The 24314-nt window shown below is 35.1% G+C and overlaps 1 protein-coding gene and 1 non-coding gene across 3 annotated transcripts; one reads left to right on the top strand and one right to left on the bottom strand.

Moving 5' to 3' along the window:
• Positions 1-1851: 1851 nt before the first annotated feature.
• On the top strand, positions 1852-16792 carry GNRHR (gonadotropin releasing hormone receptor). 2 transcript variants are annotated; one of them, XM_025386237.1, is made up of 3 exons: positions 1852-2414; positions 11359-11578; positions 15385-16792. In XM_025386237.1, exons 1-3 carry the CDS (start codon positions 1893-1895, stop codon positions 15627-15629), a joined length of 987 nt encoding a protein of 328 aa, XP_025242022.1. In that variant the 5' UTR covers positions 1852-1892; the 3' UTR covers positions 15630-16792. The 2 variants fall into 2 exon arrangements, with proteins under 2 accessions (XP_025242022.1, XP_025242023.1); XM_025386238.1 differs by having other exon boundaries at positions 1893-2414; positions 11487-11578; positions 15385-15629.
• Positions 8739-8889, bottom strand: LOC112625601. Its single transcript, XR_003119684.1, has one exon. It is a non-coding gene; the product is annotated as a small nucleolar RNA SNORA62/SNORA6 family (small nucleolar RNA).
• Positions 16793-24314: the final 7522 nt, after the last annotated feature.

Here is a 24314-nt window from a genome sequence, read left to right on the forward strand (position 1 = left end):
AGGGAAGGGGAGGGGAAGGAATGGGAGGGAACGGGACAAATAATGAAGCTTTTATGCTCTAATCTTTCTCCCCTAGATATACAAGACAAAGAGCAAAATATACTTCACTAAAATCGAATTTTTACATGAATGTTCTTTCCTTTGTTCTTTTGGTTGCTGGTTCGCTTACAAAAACTTTTCATATTCGTATGTCTTTCCAATGGTTACTCTGTTTTATTCATTTCAGGCATGTGGCCCTGATCAGATTAACTGACATGATGTATATGCAAAGCCTTTTGAGTTCTTCAGAAAAATAAATTATCTTAGTCAAGACTGGTTATAAGGAACTTATTATAACTAACGTAGTACACACAATTTGTTTTTTTGTAATTCTCCTAGATGAGTCAGAACTTAGTTTTGACATAGGTAAAAATTTTATGGTCACAAATCTCAGGTGTGAGAAAATCTCTTTCTTTCATATGCTGTATAAATAGAGGATATAAATATTTCAAGCCTGGAAGTAGTGAGAGAAGCTGGTAATTCTGGACATATAGTGACAGTCAAAAAGGAGCTCAGGTCCAGGACTGGTCTAAGCTGCTCAAGGTTCAGGAGACAGCCAGTACACAGGGAAGCTGAGGAGATACGTAAGATATGTCTAAAACATTTATCTAACCTTCTGTGGTAACAAGCTCTTTAAAGGGGCTGGATGATGTTGTGTTCACTTTTTATCACCAGCAAAGGCTAAGATAATGTATATAGCAAATATTTAGTAACTATTTATTAAATAAATAAATATTTAAGACAGAATAAACAAATATAATAAATGAACCAATAAGAATGCACCACCTAAGTCAAAATAGTCACTTTTATCCTTAACATTGTACCTGCTTTGGCTGCCGCAGAAGCAAACTTGTTGGCATTAGACAAATCAAGCTGGTGATTTAATAAATTCCAATGTAAGTCTTACAAGTATTAATAAATAACTGTCCAGCACTCACCATGAAAGTTAAAAAAGCAACACAGAAAAAGTTCCTAAGTGGTCCCAATTTGAAATGATCAGATAACCTATAAAGGAACATATTCATATTACACTAATATAAACACATATAAATGCACTTACAGCAGTTACACAGTCTTCTCTTCAATAGCTAGTTCCCCTATGCATTAATGTGTAAGAACAGCAAGTACAATATTTAGATAATTATAAAAACCAAGGCAATAATTTAAAAACTGATTAACCGTTTTACTCTAACTTAAGCATGAATCTGAGCAGTAAGATTGATTAATAAATTTGAATGCAGCCAATTGGATTGATTCTAATGTAAAGTTTTAATTTGTTGTAGAATAATTTTAAATGAGTGTATTTGTCCAGTGTTGGAGTGCTCAACAGTGTGTTTGAAAAGGAAAACCAAGAAATGTTTTTGAGAAATGTGTTTTTAAGACAATGGATTTTAATTGGATCAAGTTGTTTGCATTTTTCTTCATTATCATTCTACATCTGTATATTGGACAGAACACTAACGCTAAATAGTTCTTAGAAAAAAATTTTAAAGTCATTTAAATCATAATATCATGACTGTCTTTTAAATTCAAAATTAGGCTGTGAGTATCCTTCTTCACTTAGGAAGAGTGTTATGAAAGCCAGGCCATCTGCTGAGGTGCTACAGTTACATGTGGCCCTCAAAATGCATTTGGCCTGCTCTGTTTTAGCCCTCTGTTGGATTACCAATACACAAAACAAGTTAACCTTGATCTTTCTCATTAAGTATCTCAGGGACAAAATTTGACATATGTCTAAACCTGTGACGTTTCCATCTAAAGAAGGTAGAAATAAAACAGGACTTTAGATTCGGTTACAATAAAATATCAGATGCGCCACAGACACAGGTCTTGAAGCTCTGTCCTGGGAAAATATGGCAAACAGTGCCTCTCCTGAACAGAATCAAAATCACTGTTCAGTCATCAACAACAGCATCCCACTGATGCAGGGCAACCTCCCCACTCTGACCTTGTCTGGAAAGATCCGAGTGATGGTTACTTTCTTCCTTTTTCTACTCTCTGCGACCTTTAATGCTTCTTTCCTGTTGAAACTTCAGAAGTGGACACAGAAGAAAGAGAAAGGGAAAAAGCTGTCAAGAATGAAGCTGCTCTTGAAACATCTGACCTTAGCCAACCTGTTGGAGACTCTGATTGTCATGCCACTGGATGGGATGTGGAACATTACAGTCCAATGGTATGCTGGAGAGTTCCTCTGCAAAGTTCTCAGTTATCTAAAGCTTTTCTCCATGTATGTCCCAGCTTTCATGATGGTGGTGATCAGCCTGGACCGCTCCCTGGCTATCACGAGGCCCCTAGCTTTGAAAAGCAGCAGCAAGCTCGGACAGTCCATGGTTGGCCTGGCCTGGATCCTCAGTAGTGTCTTTGCAGGACCACAGGTAAGCCATTATACATAAACTTATTTGGATATGGTGATCATAGATTTCCTATCTAAATTTGATATAAGGTCTTATCAAAGGAAGTACTGTATTACCTTTAAGAGCTTGGGCTCTGGAAGTCAGAGAGCGAAGTTTAATTCTGGCTCTGTTCTGTTACCTTGGGCAAATTTCTTAACCTCTCTGGTTTCAGTTCCTTTACTGATAAAATGTAACATGGGGGTTAATGCTTACTTAATACTGCTTTTGTGATGAATAAATAAATAAAGTGGATCACATAATACCTATTACGTAGCAAATGCTTCCCCCCAAAAATTGCGATTCTCAAACTTGACCTTATCTCCATTCTATTCTTCTATTTTTCTTTTTGTTCTGGTTGACATGGCTTTAATGTTTAGTTGAGATAATTTTTAGGAATTATGAAATTTGCCTAGATAGAAAATATGTATAATGTTTCTTATTTAAGGTTTCTTGAGTGAAAATTTTAAGAATTCTGTCACTGCAGCTTAGACAGAATTATTCTTGATTAGTATGTTGCTCTGCAGTTTGCAGCTAAATGGTACTGAATATAGAAGAAAAGTAAGACATCTTGGATGTATGGAAATCCAAATATTTCCCTAAAGTTAACTTGAGTTTTGCTGGAGGCAGCTTATTGAGAAAGCCATATGGCTGACAGAGTAGGCACAGGCCCTCCCCACAGAGGGCAGTATCTTCCCAGGTTGCCTTCATCAGAGGCAGCCCGGTTAACTGACCTGCTGAACCTACCATTTTAACAATCAGATCCCCGAAAAAAGGGACAAATTCTTGAAATTAACAAAGAACATTAATAGCAGATGAACAAGTTTTCTCTTGCATGTAAATGTACTACATGATAAACCCAGGATACAAGGATGTGTCAAGAAATAAATCAGAATTAACTAGGATCCTCCAAAACTTGCCTCTGAAAATGGAAATTTATCTAGACTTTTTAAATGGACCAGATGGTCAAAACAACAACAACAACAAAAAACTGCCATGCAGAATTCACTATATAGCACAAGACACTAGAAAGCTGGATAACTGTTTTATCCCATCAATTTCTCACTTTAATATTTCTTTTGAAAATGTGTGTGTGTCATGATAAGAATAATGGGAAAAACTAAAATGCTTTCATTTTCTGAAGAAAAATTTATGATTTCTTTCACAGTGATGCAATATATAAGAATAACTTTAGCAAACATATCACCTGAAATGAGGTGATTTAGCTAAGGCTTATGCTCTTAAAATTTTCCACATTCTTTCTTTACACTTTTGCACCTGTGCTCCCAGCTACTCGGGAGGTTGGGAGGGAGGTTGAGGTGGGAGGATCACTTGAGCCCAGGAGTTCAAGATCAGACTGGGCAATATAGGGAGGCCCCATATCAACAAATTATAAAACAAAACAAAACAAAACAAAATTAATGCTGGTCATAATGGCATGTACCTGTGGTCTCAGCTACTCGGGAGGCTGAGGTGGGAGAATCGCTTGAGCCTGGGAAGCAGAGGTGGCAGAGAGCCGTGATGCACCACTGCAACTGCACTCTAATCTCAGTGACAGAATGAGACCCTGTCTCAAAAAAGAAAAAAAAAAGTTTTTGGGAAAATTTATGTAGGCTCAAATGGCCCAAATGGAGTGGAGTAAAACAAAGACTTTTTAAAAATCTGGCAATGAGGTGATCAGGGGGCTAGGGTGGTATCAAAGATAATTGATAGTAAAAGAGACATTTTAAACAAAATACAAAACTTGACAACAAATTGGATTGAGAGAGTTAATAATAGAGCAGGGGGAAATAAAGTTCCAGTTTTCTTAGCCAAGGAGTTTAAATAGTAAAACCATTGAAATTATCCGGTTGAGAAGGGGAGTGTTTGTTTGTCTGCCTATTTGTTTGCAGAAGGGAGAGGGAAGGCAGGCTATGAGAAGTAAAATCATTTGCTTTAGGACATGACTGGTAGCAATATAAGATCTGTGTAAGTACAAGTGTGTGGAAAGTAGTTGGTAATTTGAGATGCTGATGTAGCTTAAAATCCAAACCAAAGTGGAAATAATTCTATTTGCAATAACTGAAGGGCAAACTCACGATTTGATTCTTCTTAGAAGTCTCCTAGAAGCTATAAATGAAATACTACTTTATCAATCCAATTCTTTTCATCTAAGTATTAACAGCAATAATAGAAAGATAATGCCAAATATTTATCTAACTTGATGTAGCAAAAAGAAAATAGGAACTTAACTTTGAATTGTTTAGGAATTTCATGTAATAATCTGACCTCAAATACATTACTAGAGAGATTTATGTGAATATGAGCCACAGAAAATGTTATTTTATTTTGTAAAACACATGACTCATCCTTATTTTCAACAACACTTTAAAGTACTTTGCTGAAGCTTCCTGAATAACTTCACATAAGTAATGTTGTTTGATATTTACATTAACTCTATGAAGTAAATAGGAGCTGTGTTATTATACCTACATCACATAAGGGAGCTAAGGTCTAAACCTTTGAAGACAATGGTGTTAAAATCCTTTTCCAATAATTCAAAGTAAGAAACACACACTACATTGAAAATGTGTGTCTCTGTCTCTCTTTCTCTCACACATATAACTGAGAAACAATTTTGATGAAATAAATATTCTATTCTGTTATATTTCCTTTTTTACTGCTGATTGAAACTCACTACTGAGCATATCTTGCAGTTCAAAAAGCACTGATTTGAAAGGATCCATTGGCATTCCCAGTGTCACGTGCTCTGTTGGACTCATGTCTCATTCTTTTCTTTTATTATGGCTCTCTGCAATCTCTCTGAATGAAAGAGATTTCAATCCCATAACCAATGTTACATATATTTGATGAAGAATATGAGAGAGAAAGAGGGCTTTTTATATCTAGACTGTGACACATGAGTGTGTCTCATGCTTCACCATGGTCTGTGGATAAGTCCATTGACAAAGGCACATCCTGTTGTACCTAATTTGTATGAAAAGGGTAACTTTAATTTTCATCCTTTGGTGGACATACTGATTTTCTATTACTTGAGTAATTCATACCTCAGTTGAAAAAAAAATCTTAACAAACATGTTGTCACCACTCAGGCCTGGAGATCTGGGAATTTATGACATTTTTGCCTCAGCTCAGAATGACCAAATTTCAAATTGACCTTCCAGATTTTCCACTTTCCTCATTATTAACCTCGGAAGCTATGTTCTGTGATAATTTGGCAGTGCATTCTCAGAAGTTTTAGCATAGTGTGGCATAGAAATTTTCAAATTTTATGCTAGTAATAGAATTCTTTTTAATAAATTCTATATCACAATGTACCCCATAAATATGTACAATTATTATGTGTCTATTTAAAATCTTTAAAATAAAATACAGTAAAAAAATCCTGTATATAAAAAAGTCCTATACAAAAAGTCCCGCACAAAAAACCATAATGAATGACACAGAAATAAGTGGAGCTGCTCTCGTTAAAATAGAGGTAAAGGAGGACCAGTCCTCCACTTGACTATTCACTAGCTCCCAGTCACAGTTGCTAAAGACCTCGTATCTCCTTGCAACAGTTCAAAAGGCAATGGAGATAGTAAAAGTGGCATGAGTGTGAGATTCAAATGGAGTTGGGCTCAAATCTCAGTAATACCGCCTACCAGCTATGTGACTTTGAGCAAATTACTTACATTTAAAAGAGTAATTATAAAGAATAAGTCATACAATTTATAAAATCACCTAAGACTTTACACCTTAATTTTAATTACTAATTTAATGTTTATTTTTCTTCTTTTCCTTTCTTCCTAAGCCCATTTTTTTCTTTTTGCCTTCATAAAAGAGTTTTTGAAGTCAGGAAAGAAAAAGTACAGAAATATGAGTATGGAATTGTTGGTTCTTTAAGAAACTGCAAAAAGAAATACTTATATAAAAGTGGATTATTTCAAATATTTCAAAATTATAGCATGCATTCTGAGTGATTACTAAATTTGGCCAAACTACTCCCTGGTCACAAAGCTATCATACTCACTCTGCAAAACTATACATGCCAGAGCACAGTAATTCAAGTCTTGGAGGTATCGTACATAAAAGTGGGGAAAGAGGGAAAGAAAGAAGGGAAAGGAAGGGAAGGCAAAGGAAGGGAAGGGAAGGGAAGGGAAGGGAAGGGAAGGGAAGGGAAGGGAAGGGAAGGGAGAGAAGGGAAGGGAGGGAGAGAAGGGAAGGGGAGGAAAAAGGAGGAAAGGCAAAAAAGAAAAACAAAGGAGGGAAGGAGGAAATGAAAAAGCAACAAACACCCTGGGATAGCTTTGGTTTAAGACCATCTGTGGTTAGGGTGGTAAATATAAATGGAAGAGAAGACATTTCCTAAATTAGATGTGCCCATATCTACTTATAAATCACATGGTTTCTAATAAGAGTCATTTAATACCACAAGAATTCCAGAGTAGCAGGTTATTTGCAGAAAGAGTTCATAGCTTATCTGTGTTAAGCTTAACACTAGTTTATCTGTGCTAATATAGAGCATCACATATTGACAGCTTTTAAATTATATGGTTAACCCAGGCCTGCGGGCAAGAAATGTGGGCCTCTCCTTCATCCTTAGTGTAAAGATATGCTGTCTGAAGATGTGTGGAGGCTTGCCTTAACACATAGAGAATTTACTGGTGTAGAATGCACTACTGACATTGGCAAACAGTTTAAATTCAATAAATATTATCACACAGGTACAATATGCCAAACATTGTGCTACAACATAGTATCGTCCTACTAGCAGAAAAAACAACAGCAATAATGTTGATGATGATAAATAATGCTTGAGGACATAAATATGTGCCAGGAATTTGGCTAAAAGCTTCTACTTGCTAGGTTCATAGAACAGGCAGTGAATAAATCCATAAATAAGCTTTTACATGCAATATTTCATATGACGCTTCCAACAATCACATAAATTATGTACAATCATTATCTTTATTTTACACATGAAGAAACTAAACCTCCAATATTATATAACATGGCCAAGATTACTGTTTAATAAGTGGACATCTCAGTGTATCAGTATATCTAGTTATCTATATATGGCCATATCCATAGCCAGCTCTTTTAACTGCTACGCTCTACCCACCTCTGCCCACTGAACACTGTAATATTGTCTATTTCCTTTTTACCCATAGGAGGCTGGGGAAGAAAAAGGCAGAAAAAGCTTGAAGTGAAAACTGATGCTTAAAAGACATCAAGAAAAAAATATATGATACACATGTATACATATATAAATGCATGTGGATACATATAAAAATTGTGTACTTCAAGTTTTAATTATGATAATGGTTAAGATTTATACAGTGCTGTGTTCCAGGCACTATTCCAGGTGCTTTGCATGTATTAACTCATTTATTGTCATGATAGGCCTTAGAGGTAGATATTACTATTTTCTCCATATATAGATGAGGAAACTGAAGCACACATCAGAAGATAATTACCTTTGGATAACACTAGGTAAGGGTGTAATTAGTGTGGGTAAGGTGAGTGTTAAAGATAATATTCCAAGAAGAAATGAACAACTGCAATTGCCTGTGAAAAAAAATGAAAACAGAATATTCTTGTTTATGGCAAAATAAAACAAACACTGATGAGAACCAGGGTCAGGGACAAGAGAGGAGAAACATACCAAAATTAAAGAAATAAAATCCAAGGACAAATGAACAACTAAAAGCAAAGTGGATCTGTATATTAATCATTCAAATGAACATGGTCTTGGAGCACAAAATAAATGGAACTAAGACAGTAGCAAGTTAATTTATGGGCAAGTAAGATTCTGAATTTTTGTATACTTTATTATACCTTTCTTAAAATTTATCGGTCTATCTTGTATTACCTGGATCACATACATTTTATATCTCCACTACCAAATATTAAATTCCTTGATCGAAGGCTATAACTGCTTTATCTTTTATGACAGAGAATGCCAGCTATAGTTAGTTTTACCAAAGAGTTGCTTAAAAAATAAGCATGTGTTAAATAAGATAGCCATTAACTCAATCATAGTACTATGTTTCAAAGTCATTGCTAATTGAAAGTTTCATCATGGCTTTTTTTAAAAACATATTTTTTAAACTATAAATTTTTTTCCAGTTACAAATGAACCAATTTGGACCACACACAACCCATCTTTTTAGAATCTTATAGCAGAACTCACCAAGTTGGTGTGAAAACAGAAAGAACAAGTAATGCCCGAGAGGCCTGAGCAAGAAATATGGACAAACGCAGAAAAAAAACACTGTTTTTCAAATGTGTTAATCTCTCCTCAAAACTAGCATGCAACAACATTATACTTGTGACAAGAACTACTATCAAACTCCACTCATTGGGCCAGAGACTTTTGTGGTGCTAGCGAAAAACTTGCTCCTCATGTAGCATACTACCTACGCTTGTGATTTCATCAGCCAGTCAGTGATATCATTATGCCTTTAAAACATGAAATATTAAGATGAAAATGTGGCCCAGAGCAGAGAAAAAGTAAAATTCAGGTCATCCGGTTCCAAGTCCAACTGGGATGGTACAGAGAGAAGTAGCTAAAACCTTAAAGAAATATAAGATTCTCGGGTTCTACGTGAAGTAACCATTCCAAAGACTTTAACTGACAGCCTCTGTTGGATCTAATTCAAAGCTGAACTTTAAATAAGGTCAGCTTGCAAAGAATTACAGAAAACTGAAAGGTTCACTTTGTAATGTGGGAAAAAAACGTCTGAATCATAAGATAAACTTAGCTGAATGCACTTGTTGGGGTTTCTTGACTGCAGAGTGATTGTAAAATTATTAGACGCCCTCTAGTGGGTTAATTTAAAATCATTTTTTCCCCTTGAAGATTAAAAAAGACCTGAAACTAAAAATCAACTTTTCAACTTATTTAACAGGGCCAAGGTTTCTTTCCCTTTTGAGGTGATGGGAATGGGAACGGAGTATGTCTTTTTTTTAGAAAATAAAGTATCTTTAAAATATTTTATAGTGTTTTTTGTTGGTAGCGTAGAAAAGAATCATGTTTCTTAATACTGTAATTAAAATTAAAATTTTCTAATTCAATCAAAAACTTAAAAAATAACAGAATCCCTCATTTGCTTAAAATAAAAAAAATTGTAACATTTTTGTTTGAATTTACTTTCTGTCATTTTAAAAATGCTTACACTCTCTTTTCATTTCATTTTAATAGTGTTTCACAGTAAAATGAAAGTTCTTAGGGAAAAAGCTTATAAATAACTAGGTAAGAAGTGTTTACTGAATAGAGAAATAATGAGTAAATGTCCACTAGAATTTATTTTTGAAAACTACTTGTGTAACATTTTCTTAATTGTTAATTCAGTTTGTGTTTTTAAAAGTTGTAGGATAAAGGCTTTTTAAAAATAATTTGACACTCAAAGAAAGGTTACGAGAATCATACAGATTTCTCAGATACCTTCACCCAAATTTTCTCAAATATTAACATTTTACATTTGCTTATTTATTTTATCTTATCTACATTTTCCCAATTGCTTAAAAATAAGTTGTAGACATGATTTTTCTTTACCCCTGAATACTTCGAAGTGTGTTTAAGGCCTCTCACACACAGCCAAAGTAATGATTGTCAAAATAAAAAATAAATTTAACATTGATATATTACCACTATTTAATTTATATGTTCTATTCAGAGCCCATAAGTTGTCCCAGTTTAATTTTTGCCCTTTTAACAAAAGAAAATCCAAGATTATGTGGTGGATTTAGTTGCATACCTCTTTAGTATTCTTATAGCTGGAACCATTTCTCAGTCTTTCTTTGTGTTTCGTGATATTGACATTTTTGGAGAGTGCAAACCAGTCATTTTGTAAAATGTCTCTCAGTTGGGATTTGTCCTCTGAAGGTTAGATTCAGGTTATATACTTTAAGCAAAAATACCAAATTAGTGATGCTCAGTTCTCAATGCATTACATAAGGAGACAGACATTGTCAATGGGTCCTATTATTGGCAATGTTAACATACTTATCTAGATATTTCTCTTCTGTAGAGTGAGTATTTTATTCCTTATAATGAATAAGTATCCTGCAGACTGATACTTTGAGATTTTGTAAATATCCTGTTCTCCTCAAAGTTCCACCCACTATTTTTACCAGCTATTGATGACTCTTGCTGTAATCACTTATTATAGTGATTACCAAATGTTAATCACTAATTCTGTTTATTCCTTTTCATTTATTAGTTGGCATTCTACATTATGGAAGAGGTTTTTTTCCCCCATTTATTTGTTGTTTTTGTTATTTTGTAATTTTTACAAGTATGGGCTCATGGATCCTTACTTTATTCAATAGTTTATCATTCTTTTAGATCAGTTTCTTTTTTGTATTTTAATGCTTAAACTGCCCCAGATTTGGCAAGTGGAAGCTCTTTTCAGCTGGTTCCTCGGTTGTTTTTTTGTTTGCTTTTTGTTTTGACATGTTCCAGCTTTCTTTGAGCAACTGTCTCTTCATGTCTTGTGACCATTTCTTAAAATGTCATTTTAATAGGGTTTCTGTCTCTAAAATAAAATTTAAATATGTATTTTGGGGGGTACATTCTAAGTGCCAGACACAGTTATAGTTACTGCAGATATAACTTATGAGCAAAATCACTTGCGAAAAGTTTACTCAGCACAATTGTACTGGAAACTGAAATACAAACAACATTTAAATCCTTGAAAGATGATTATTCTTCAAGGTTGAAATAATTGTTAAAAATCCAAAATCTTGTAGATCTATTGACACTTACCCAAACATATTTTAAGTAAATAGTCACATGACTTTTCATAGAAACATCAGAAATATAATACTAAGGAACTTAGAAATTGCTTTAGGTAACATGCTAGAAGGCTAGCGGAGTACCAAAGAGAAAACTTTCAAATACCATTTGGTAAAAAGTAACATAGCTTTTTATTGTCTCATACAGTTATACATCTTCAGGATGATTCATCTAGCAGACAGCTCCGGACAGACAACAGTTTTCTCTCAATGTGTAACACATTGCAGTTTTCCACAATGGTGGCATCAAGCATTTTATAATTTTTTCACCTTCAGCTGCCTCTTCATCATCCCTCTTCTCATCATGCTGATCTGCAATGCAAAAATCATCTTCACCCTGACACGGGTCCTTCATCAGGATCCCCACAGTATGTATTCCTTAGATTTAGTGTCATTTGTGGGCAGTTTTTAAACAGTGATACTCAACACAGAGTGGCATGAACTATGTGCCAGATACTGTTCTAAGCAGTTTGTATATACTAGCTCATTTAATATTCACAATCACCCCATAAGGTAACATTTTTATTATGCTTTTATCATCCTCAATTTACAGATAAGGTAACTTAGTATCTTCTGCTGTTCTACATTTGCATCATGAAATTAAAGAAGAATTAATGATTATTCCATTAAGACCCAGGATAAGCATTGGCAAATGGTTTCTGCTGGGTAGCAAGTACAAATTGTGATATCTAGACTATAGAAAAGTACAACCTGTTAAATGCTATCCAATAAACTAGCTAAAGTAAGCTGTTTCATTTTATATTCAAATCCCCTATATTTATACAATGTAAACTATGCACATTTGTGTGTATGTTAACATGCGAAATATTATTGACTATGTAATTGATGATTTCATTCAAAACTTCACACGTGTTTGTACCTTTTTTGCTTTAGTAAAATGGTGCATTCCCAAAAATAAAGTATATATTTATGAAATAAACATTGTTATGTTGGCATGACATCCAAAAGACATGTTATCAATGACATAGTACATAAGTTATATCTGGTACAACTTAACAGGGAAATCATCTTAACTATTACAGCATGAATAGTCTCAGTAGGTATTTTCAAAAGAAAATATTCATGGTGATGCTTTCTAATAGGGAATTGGGCAGTTTTCACCTGCCAGCACAAAATGGTATTTAATATTTCCAAAAAAGTATACTGCAAAAACAATTTGCCTTCAAAATCTTATCTTGAGAGATTCCATTTTATAAGTGATATCTAAGAAGGGTAGAGGGAAAATAAGAAGGTGAATCTCAAATAGGAGTTAATCTGAAGAAATATTAGCAGTACATAAGCAGAAAAACAAAAAAAGCAGAGGCAGGAAGCCATAACTATTATGAACACATTTATTTATTATTTTATTTATTTGATTAATACATACTGACTACTCAGCGTTGCTCAAAACTGTGCTAGGTGGGGATACCATGGTGAGTAAGAAAAATCTAGTAAGTATCCTGCTTTCATGGAGACTACAGTCTAGCAGAAAAGTCATAAACAATAAACCAATTATCGACTGTGATGATGTTTCAAAAGAAGAAAAAGCATGACATGTTGTGGTTGTCTTGATATTTTTTCATTTTCAGTCACTTGCTAAGCCAAGATGATTTTCTGAATTTTAAATGGATGTGTCACCAAAGTTTACAGATATTGAGGATTAAATGAATAGTGTGTGAAGGTCAGGTGCGGTGGCTCATGCCTGTAATCCCAGTACTTTGGGAGGCCGAGGCGGATGGATCGCCTGAGGTCAGGAGTTCGAGGCCAGCCTGACCAATACGATGAAACCTGTCTCTACCAAAAACACAAAAATTAGCCGAGTGTGGTGGCACATGCCTGTAGTCCCAGCTACTCAGGAGGTTGAGGCAGGAGAATCGCTTGAACCCGGGAGGCAAAGGTTGCAGTGAGCCGAGATTGCATCATTGCACTCCAGCCTGGGCAGCAAGAGCAAAACTCTGTCTGAAAAAAAAAATAGAATAGTATGTGAAAAGAGCAAAGCCTCTAGCAAGGCACAGAGTAAATAGTAATTAGTTTTGTCTCCCAAAAATCCATAATCAGTCTGTATTTAATAAATTACTTTAATATTTCTAGACAAAAAATTATTTCATAATTAAAACACCATGCAGGTAAATGTTTTCCTCTATATGTCCACTCTTTGGTGACCAATTAATAAGAAATTTCAAAATGACTATTTCTGAATAGCATTATCTGTTTCCCTCAAAAAAAAATATAGTATGTGAAGAGTATTTCTTACTTAACACAGAAGTTCTCTATTATGAAATACAAGAACAGATTTTGAGCACTTCAGAATTGCACCTTTTTACCTTTAAGAACTAAGTTCAAAATTTCAGGTAGGCAGCCTGACTGTAAAAAGTCACTAATTCCATTAATTTCCAGCAAATTTCTTCACAAGTGTAACCTATGAACTTTAAAGGCTCTATTAATATGAAAAGTGAAATTATTTCAGCTATCATAGAAAGAAGCACACAGTTGAGATAGATAATTTGGGGTAGTACACTTTCATCCACACATGATACTTACTATCCTTAGTATCAAAGATACTCAGTGAACATAATTTTGTTTTGAAGTCAGAATTCACAAAGCAAACAAAAATATAGAGTGAGGAAAGGACATCCTATTCAACAAATGGTGCTGGGATAATTGGCTAGCCATGTGTAGAAGAATGAAACTGGATCCTCATCTCTCACCTTATACAAAAATCAACTCAAGATGAATCAAAGACTGAAATCTAAGACCTGAAACCATAAAGATTCTAGAAGATAACATTGGAAACCCTTCGAGACGTTGGCTTAGGCAAAGAGTTCATGACTAACAGCCCAAAAGCAAATGCAACAAAAACAAAGATACATAGATGGTACTTAATTAAACTAAAAAGCTTCTGCACAGCAAAAGAAATAATCAGCAAGTTAACAGACGACCCACAGAGTGGGAGAAAATCTTCACAATCTGTACTTCTGACAAAGGACTAATCCCAGAATCTACAGAGAACTCAAACAAATCAGCAAGAAGAAAACAAACAATACTATCGAATAGACATGAATAGACAATTCTCAGAAGAAGATATACAAATTGCCAAGAAGCATAGGGGAAAATGCTCAATCTCACTAATGATCAGGGAAATGCAAATCAAAACCACAGTGTGATACCACCTCACTCCTGCAAGAATGGCCATAATCAAAAAATCAAAAAATAATAGATGTTTGCAGGGATGCAGTGAAAAGGGAACACTTCTACACTGTTGGTGGGAATGTTAACTAGTGCAACCACCATGGAAAACAGTGTGGAGATTCCTTAAAGAACTAAAAGTAGAACCATTGTTTGATACAGCAATCCCACTACTAGGTATCTACCCGGGGAGGAAAATGGCATTATATGAAAAAGATACTTGCATAGGAATGTTTCCAGCAGCACAGTTTGCAATTGCAAAAATATAGAACCAGCCCAAATGCCCATCAATCAATGAGTGGATAAAAATATGTGGTATATATGTACTATGGAATACTGCTCAGTGATAAAAAAGGAATGAAATAATGGCATTTGCAGCAACCTGGATGGAATTGGAGACTATTATTCTAAGTGAAGTAACTCAGGAATAGAAAACCAAACATCATATGTTCTCATTCATATGTGGAAGCCAAGCTATGATGATGCAAAGGCATAACGATGATACACTGAACTTTGGAAACTAAGGGGGGATGGCAAGGGATAAAAGACTAGACATTTGGTACAGCATACACAGAGATCTCAGAACTCACCACCGAAGAACTTTTCATGTAGCCAAACACCATCAGCCCACCAAAAAAACCTATTAAAATAAAAAAAATATATTTTTTTTAAAAAAGAATTCAACTGAGCTCAACCTCACCTACTCTCTTAAATTTATATGTTAAGAGTTTGAGTATCCCATACTTCAAATTCAGATTAGTTTGGCAGAAATAGGAGCACTATCGTCTTCAATATTTTCTATTCATTATGTGACATAGTGGAAAACTCTCATTAAAACATGCTTTTCAAACAAATTATTATTATTTAAAATACTGAAAATTTTCTCCCATTGATTAAATTGAATTAGTGATGCTGTTTTCCTTTTTGTCCACTTTGGTTTCGTGAGAAAACTGATCTTTAAACACCTGCTCTTTTCTCTATCCAACAGAACTACAACTGAATCAGTCCAAGAACAATATACCAAGAGCACGGCTGAAGACTCTAAAAATGACAGTTGCATTTGCCACTTCATTCACTGTCTGCTGGACTCCCTACTATGTCCTAGGAATTTGGTATTGGTTTGATCCTGAAATGTTAAATAGGGTGTCAGACCCAGTAAATCACTTCTTCTTTCTCTTTGCCTTTTTAAACCCATGCTTTGATCCACTTATCTATGGATATTTTTCTCTGTGATTGATAGACTACACAAGAAGTCATATGAAGAAGGGTAAGGTCATGAATCTCTCCATCTGGGAATATCAACACAAATGTTAGAGCATGTTTACATACAAACAAAGCAGGATTTACACTTAAGTTGTCATTCTTTTAGAACCTCCATTTTCAGAGCCTCAATTATTAAGGAAAAATCTTCAGGAAAAATGCTAAAATATTTTCTTGTCATCATCAACTTCTAAATTAATCTCTGCCTTTTCTGACCTCATATAACACATTATGTAGGTTTCTTATCACTTTCTCTTCACATAATAATGTACAAATATTTAAAATACCTGCAGCCTAAGGCACAAGAATGCCAAAAAATCAAAGGCGAGAAACCACAACACAGGTCTAAACTCAGCATGCTTTGGTGAGTTTTTCTCCAAAAGGGGCATATTAGCAATTAGAGTTTTATGCTATATAGTACATAGAGCACAGAGCCCCTTGCCCATAAGATCAACTTTCCCTCCTGTAGTTAAAACGAAAAAAAAAAAAAAAAATGGATCTGTTTTTCTCTTTGGCTTCAAAAGCATTCCGGCATTTGGAGGAGTCAGTCACCAACCCCACCAACCACTCCACCAACCTGATAAGACCATGAGTAGTTCTCCTTCATCCTATTTATGTGGTACAGGTTGTGAAGTGCCTCTATATAAAGGGAAATTTTAGAGGGGTTAGGATTTGGACAGGGGTTTAGAACATTCCTCTCTAGGCTGTATAGTCTATGGAGTTTGTGGCAATTAACTGCCGTAAAATAACAATGTTTCCAAATTCAACTAAGAAAATACTCATACTGAGTATGCGCTATGCATAATACGTCCTCTATTTTAATAATGTGAAGAATTTTTTGTCTATCCCTTCATCTCACTAAATCCATATTTTGTAAATAACTGAGAAAAATGAAAACAAAATTAAGCAAATGCACAAGCAAAAAGATGCTTGATACATAAAAGGAACTCTGGAGAGAAAACTACAGCTTCAGTCTGTACAGATCAAAGAAGACAGAGCGTGTTGGGGGAAGGAGGGAAAGATCTTGATGCAGGGTTTCTTAACCTGCAGTCTATACACAACACTATATTTCCATGTAATATTTTTATTTCCGTCCTTTTGTATTATTTTGTGCATTTAAAAAACACAATTTAAGGGGATAGACTAGACTGCCACAGCAGCCCATGGCACAACTAACACCTACTGATATTCACATTGAATAGTATGGTTTCCAAAATATGTCTGCACAACAAGACCTCTTTATATAATTCAGGCTTGTGTCTATTTCTTCTATGAAAAATGGGAAGGGATGAAAATAATGGGAGTATAATACCCATTTAATGTGAAAAGCATGATAAGAGTCTTAAAAGAAATTAAGCTATTCAACATTTTTTAAATAGGTAAGATACTATCATATTTACATGAGCTATGTAGTGCCACACAAAAGATGAAATGTAATTTCTAATTACTCCAGGTGTGTGGTATTGTGGAAAGTAAATTGCCAACTAATGGTAAGTCCTTTCTTTCTTTGATTTTCTCCTCTCATACTTCAGTTTTACAGTGTTGAGTTGTTGTTTGTTTCACATCCTACCTTATTTTCCAATTCTGTCTCAATTGAACTCCCTCTGCATACTCACTCTTTCATTCATAGCTTCTTTTTCATTAAACTCGTACCTTTAATTAACCAATTCATGGTCCAGTTCTACAGTTGAATTGGACAAGGCTAAAATTCTGTAGTGTGCTAAAATGCTCAAAGTTGGCATGTATACTCATTCTAAGATTTTATAGTTCTCGTAGATAACACAGGGATGTAGATAAGTTGAAACAAAACCAATGTTCTCTAAGTCTCTATCATATACGTTTTCCTTAACTGATAATTCTTACTTCTGGGATTTAAAAGCAAAAATAACACACTTGTACAGATACAGTCTAAGGGCTTTATCACACACAAGTTTAATGAATGTATCTCAGCTTGGTTCTTCTTGTGTGCTCATTATGGATCTCTCTTAGGAATTGCCTCGAGCATATTTTTTTACACATTAACTGAAGGGCTATTCAAAAGCTTGACTCAGGGGTTCTTAACCTACATTCCATGCAAAAAAATATATATATATACACACACACATATATATATATATATATAGAGAGAGAGAGTTGTATTTTTTAATTTTAGTCCTATTTGTATTATTTTGTGCATTTAAAAACACAATCCTGAGAGGGATGGACCAGACTGCCACAGCAGCTCATAGCACAAAAAAAGGTTAAGAAGTCCTAGTTGACTTTGCATATACATAAAAAAGTCTATTACAATAAAAATATAACAGAATCTATTCATCAGTTTATATGCAAACATAAAAATGTAAATATTGAAACAAGATTGCTTCAATATGCTTATTGTTTTCAAACCAAGAAACTCTCTTAAGGTTCAATATGTAATAAAAAACATAACAGAAATAATTATTCTATATGAATTTTGTGGTCCATAAATTATAATGTATAATTATATATTATAATGTAATGTATAAACTAAAATTTATAACACAAAAGAAAAATATGGCTTTGAAATTACAGATAATCCACTCAACAGACAATATTTCATATTTGATACTACAATCATTTATTTTATGTCCTATTATAATAAAAGGTGAGGACTCCTTGTAAAAAAGGAAGTGTTCTACAGAGTCAGTCTAATATATCAGATATTTGAGATTCTATCTTTGTTTCTCTTCCTTAGCTTATAAAACTAGTTAAAAATGGAATTTCTTTTAGCAATTCAGTTTAGTACAGGAGTGACATTAATGACAGTAAATTTAACAAAGTCAACATTAGTTCAATTTAAGCCTATTCAACAGAAATATAGTAGCTAAAAAAATACTCTGGGGAAGGTACCACAAACATTATCTACCAGGGAACATAGCATAAGTGACTTTGAAATTTCCTGAGAGTGACCTTGTCTTAGAACTTAGGTGGTAGTCATAAACAGATAATATTTTTAGACAGTTAAAATACTTCTAGAACTCCATCTATTTTACCTGTGGTCCACTTTCCTACATTGAACCAATGCCTTGGGCTTTTCTAATTACTATACATTGTGCTTATATGAATAAAAGAAATTTTAAAAGAAAAAACCAGATTCAATCTAATCTTGCTTATTTTTATGATTATTAGGAATCAAGTTTAAAACAATTAGTCTAACTTTAAAAGTTATATAAAATGTATGCATAGTAGCAATAGATAAATATATACAAAAACTGTTAATATAATTATCTACGTGATTTCTTAAAAATCTCTTCCTTGTGAATTCCTGTAATTCCAAATTACCAAAATAAACTCATATTGTGCGTGTATTAAGACAAAACAGAATAAAGGTTATATGTGTGTGTGTTTGTCTGACTTTTATTTTATACATCATTGTTTCTATTAGGAGGGGTTCTGTTGTAAGGAATAAAAATGTCAAACTAGAAGTGGCATTTTCCCATCTCATGTTATAGGATGTCCAGAGGTAGGCATGCAGAATCAGTTAAGTCAGAGCTTCGATTCAGCTTCTCTGATTATACTAGGCTTTCTTTTTTCTGACTAGAAGTTGGCTGTCACCATTCTAGGGGTCAAAGGCAGAAGGAAAGGGTCACTTCTCATTATGAATCTCTCTTTCCCATAACTCTCAGTACTTCCCCTTAAATTGGCTAGAACTGGGACACATGACTGACCCTAAACAAATCACTAGCAAAGAAGATTACCCTGAACACTTTAAGGGAATAATTTGTCTTGTGGGACAGGGCTCAATTTCTGTGAACACTTAGCAATCTGATAACTAAAAAAAATTGAAGGCTTTTTCTATTTTTTTATTTTTGGGATAGGGAGGAAGAAGAAAGGAAAAGAGACCTTTTTCTGACCTTTTTGGTCAGAAAACTGCAGTACCTGCCACAATCACCAATTAACTTTTCAAAACAAAATTTAGACTATATGTGCCACAAATTTAAGTAGCACATAACTTAAATACAATGCAAAAAACTAAAAGAAGCTCTGAAACACAATGATTGCACAATAAATGCTGCTCTAAGGGAAAGGAATGGATTTTCATTGTTTTTCATAAATTAAATCCACATATGTTAAACTCTAGTGGTTAGAATCTTTATCTGATGTATAGTGGGTAGGCTCTGCCTGATTACTTAGTTTCTTGGGAACTCTTGGCTCCTGTTTTTTTCTTCATTTATTTATAACTAGTTCATTGGATAAGAATGTTCACATGTTTTAAAATCCTGGCCATCACTTCAGATTCAGAGAACAATTATCAAGTAAGTTAATAAATAAATGCCAACTTGAAATGGATTTCCTATAAAGCTCATGAAACTTAATTTCCAAATTCCTCACTTATTTCAGTCCACTCTTGGGGCCCTGGAAAATATGTTTTCACGTGGTCACATGTTTTTATAAAATCCACAACAAAAAAAAAATTTTAGTTGCAATTGGTTAAGACTATCTCTTTCCACTCTTACTTTCCCTCTGTCACCCTTCCCCTCAAATGAAGTGGTATTGAGATGGCCATGTGTGTTTTTGGGACCCAGCCAAGGGGAATTTGAATTAAGAATATCTTTAGATTGACTTTAGAGGGATAGTGAGTGATTCCTGGTCGCTTTCATGTTATGCTAGGTCATTGCTAACCATTGCAAGAAACTTCCAAGTATAACACTAGAAAAAATACCTACTATAGTGACTTACCTGGCATAGTGACAGGAAAGTGTAGGGCTAGAGGTCATATCATGATATGAATGTGTCTAGACATATGGCAACAGAACTATGTAAGTGGTGAGAAGAAAACAAAATGTACAGAAGCTTCTCCGTGGAAAATTATTGTACATGTACACCCAAAGGTGATTCCCAATAAGGTATACTCTTATATAATCCCCTTTCTTGGAGCATGATTGGAACCTGTGACTTGCTTTCCATCATATTTTGCCTACGGCAAATTAATAAGATGTCATTCCTTGATCAGGTTACGTTAGCAAGCAAAGGTGCTAGAATATCAGTATTGTGATTACATTACGTTATATAAGACTATCTTAGCAAACTGAAGTGAGAAATTCGCCCTTAAGCAAACAGCCATATTGTAAAATGCCTTTGCAGAGAGCTATGTGGCAGAGAACTGTGGACAGCCTCTAGGACCTGAGGGCAGCCCCCAATTGACAGCTAGTAACAAGCTAGGGCCTTCAGTCAGACAGAGAAATGAATTCTTCCAGCATCCTGAAAAAGCCTACAAGTGGATTCTTCCTTAGTCAAACCTCCAGATAAGCATACAGTCTGGCAAGCACCTTGATTATAATCCAGTGAAACCCTGAGCAAAAGACTCAGTTTGTAGCTGGACTCCTCACTCATACAAGCTGTGAGATAAACATGATGCATTGTTTTAAGACTCGAAGTTTGTGGTGATCTGTTATGCAACAATAGCAAACTAATATACTTAGTAGGAAAAGCATAAAGCATAAGGAAAAGATTTGATCCTTATCAAATCCTAGTCAAAATGGAAATTCTCTCTTTTCAGAAGTATACTGAACAATGCAGCAGCATATACAACTATAAACCTCTCTACATTTTTTTCTTTTGATTGGAAATGTACAAGATTTATGAGAATTCCTGTGCTTCCAGGGCACAAAACCATGGCAGTACTAAAAACAGCAAGTACATCTTTTTTATGCATTGCAATGTGTCAGATTTCATGCTAGGATGTCATTAGTAATAAATACTTGTAAAACTGAAAGAAAACTTTCAAAGCTATCAATATATAAAAAAAGTATTATAAAATATTGCTATACTAAAATATAATCAAGTAGCATGCAGCCAAAATATTTTAGAAGAAAAAAGCACTTTAGAGTTATGTCAAGCAGTTAATAATAAAATATAACATTATTGTTATAGGTTTAATGATGTTTGTGGTATTTGTCAGTAAAACGTTTTAGTTTTTTGTTGTTGTCAGAGATAGGGTCTCGCTCTTTCACCAGGTTGGAGTGGTGTGATAATAGCTCACTGCAACCTCCAACTCCTGAGCTCAAGCAATCCTCTTGCCTTAGCCTCCTAAGTAGCTGGGACTGCATGTGTGAATTCCTATGCCTGGCTAATTTTTAAATTTTTATTCTTGTAGAGAAAGGGTCTCACTATGTTGCCCAGGCTGGTCTCAAAACTCCTGGCCTCAAGCGATCCTCCCACTTCAGCCTCCCAAACTACTGGGATTACCGGCATGGGCCACCTCCTCTAGCAAAATACTTCCTTTTATACCCACTTATAGAAACCCTACCCATACGTAAAAACTTCAGACCTCAGAAAACATGGATCCTTATAATAGGAACTAAACCCCTGCATTATTTGTAAGACCACTTCCCAAATTAACACGCCAGTCCTGGTTAACTGATTCACATCTTATTTTCTATGCTGAACTTACTATCTCAGTGATCTCCCCAGAAAGCTAGGATAAGGTCCTGCCTTACTCTTGCAATTCTAATGCCTTTAATGCCTTCTCTCTAAAATTCTTGGAACTGAAGTCTGGTTTTTTGTTGTTGTTGTTTTGTTTATTTGAGATGGAATTTCGCTCTTGTCTCCCAGGCTGGAGTGCAATGGCCACTATCTCGGCTCACCACAACCTCCATCTCCCAGGTGCAAGTGATTCTCCTGCCTCAGCTTCCCTAGTAGCTGGAATTACAGGTGCCCACCACCAAGCCCAACCAATTTTTGTATTTTTAATAGAGATGGGGTTTCACCATGTTGTCCAGGATGGTCTCGAACATTTGACCTCCACCAGCTTCGGCCTCCCAAAGTGCTGGGATTACAGGTGTGAGCCACTGTCCCTGGCCTGAAGTGTGCTCTTAAACCAATATTAATTGGGGAAACACAGGCTAATTGATGGCAGGCTTTCCTGCTACAAACTATATGCCAGTCTATGTACCAAAGTTGCTAATTATAGATTGCTAATTACTATGTTCAACCTACCTGATAGAATGTATCTTGCCATGCTCTAATCCATTTCTTCCTTACTAGTTGCTCTCCTGAACTTTCCATTATCTATCACTAAATATGCCAATTGTGTTCTACTTCCTGGGATGTACCTTCTATCATTATTAACAGCTGGTTCCTCTACAACAGCTGCCTACCCCAATAGATGTAGTTCCTGAAACCAAGTCCCCAAATTCTTCCCAAGTCCATTGCTATCAGATAACTATTTGATGACCAGCTAATTGACAAAATAAAACCATCATCAGATTAGCACCCTCAAATCCAATAGAAAACAGATTCCAAAGAAATAAATACGCAAAAATTGACAGATCCATCAGAGGAGAGCATCTCAAATTCCCACTACTAAGTTTTAAATCTTCCTAAACTACATTTTTTTCTATTTTCATATCATGATGGAAGACTTGTCCCTGCTCCTCTTAAAGCTGAACCCCTCTACTTACGCTGTAGCTATCATACCCTCTTACACTTTGAGGACACAATTTCTTCAACTATTCCCTCTTTTTCTCTCTTACACCATCGATGTCCCACTCTTTACCAAATTATTCTCACTGGCATGTAAAAATGCTTTCTTATCCTGAGTCTTCAAAAAAATCCTTTTCAACCATATATTCAATTTCAGCTTCATGTCCTACCACTTGTAAACTCCCCTTCACAGAAAATTTCTCCAGTTGTTAACACCAGATAACTCCCCTTCTTCATTACTTCCCTTTTAATCTTCAATGCCTGTTAACTTGCCTTTTTTTTTTTTTTTTTTTTTTTTTTTAGACAGAGTCTCACTCTGTTGCCCAGGCAACAAGTGCAATGGCACGATCTTGGCTCACTTCAACCTCTGCCTCCAAGTTCAAGTGATTCTCCTGCCTCAGCCTCCCAAGTGGCTGGGTTTACAGGCATGCATCACCATGCCTGGCTAATTTTTGTATAGACGAGGTTTCACCATGTTGACCAGGCTGGTCTTGAACTCCTGACCACAAATGATCCATCCCGCTGAGCCTCCCAAAGTGCTGGGATTATAGGCATGAGCCATCACGCCTGGTTCAATGCATGTTAACTTGGATCATGCTATGACTACTTGGTTGAAACTTTCCCTAAGTTCACCAAAGATCACCCTACTATCAAAACAAATGGAGATTTATCTCTTCTTTACTTACTTTAATATTCATTAATATTCAAACAATTGTTCATTCCTCTGCAAGGAGCTCAGGTGGAGGAAGACTTGGCCACATATGGGTGAATATTGGAGTACGGGGATATGGGAAGAGGAGAAGGACTGATTTGGGATACACCATGTGACAAGGTAGTGAGTCAGAAGATTGCCAAGCAACAGGGAACTACATGGGAGCTAAATTGAAATCTTAGTCAGGGTGGGCTTCCATAGTAAAATACCATAGGCTGTAGATGCATGGTGTTATTTCTGAGGCCTCTGTTCTGTTCCATTGGTCTATATCTCTGTTTTGGTATGAGTACCATGCTGCTTTGGTTACTGTAGCCTTGTAGTATAGTTTGAAGTCAGGTGGCGTGATGCCTCCAGCTTTGTTCTTTTTGCTTAGGATTGTCTTGACAATGCGGGCTCTTTTTTGGTTCCCTATGAACTTTAAAGCAGTTTTTTCCAATTCTGTGAAGAAAGTCATTGGTAGCTTAATGGGGATGGCATTGAATCTATAAATTATCTTGGGCAGT

Source organism: Theropithecus gelada, chromosome 5, assembly GCF_003255815.1.
Source record: "Theropithecus gelada isolate Dixy chromosome 5, Tgel_1.0, whole genome shotgun sequence".
Lineage (NCBI taxonomy): Eukaryota > Metazoa > Chordata > Mammalia > Primates > Cercopithecidae > Theropithecus > Theropithecus gelada.

What these genes read in the sequence shown, in the direction of transcription:
- GNRHR (XM_025386237.1), top strand. Translation starts at nt 1,893, where the DNA reads ATGGCAAACAGTGCCTCTCCTGAACAGAATCAAAATCACTGTTCAGTC. An exon ending in GTGTCTTTGCAGGACCACAG is followed by an intron (nt 2,415 to 11,358) that starts GTAAGCCATTAT and finishes TGTCTCATACAG; the next exon opens with TTATACATCTTCAGGATGAT. An exon ending in CCTTCATCAGGATCCCCACA is followed by an intron (nt 11,579 to 15,384) that starts GTATGTATTCCT and finishes TCTATCCAACAG; the next exon opens with AACTACAACTGAATCAGTCC.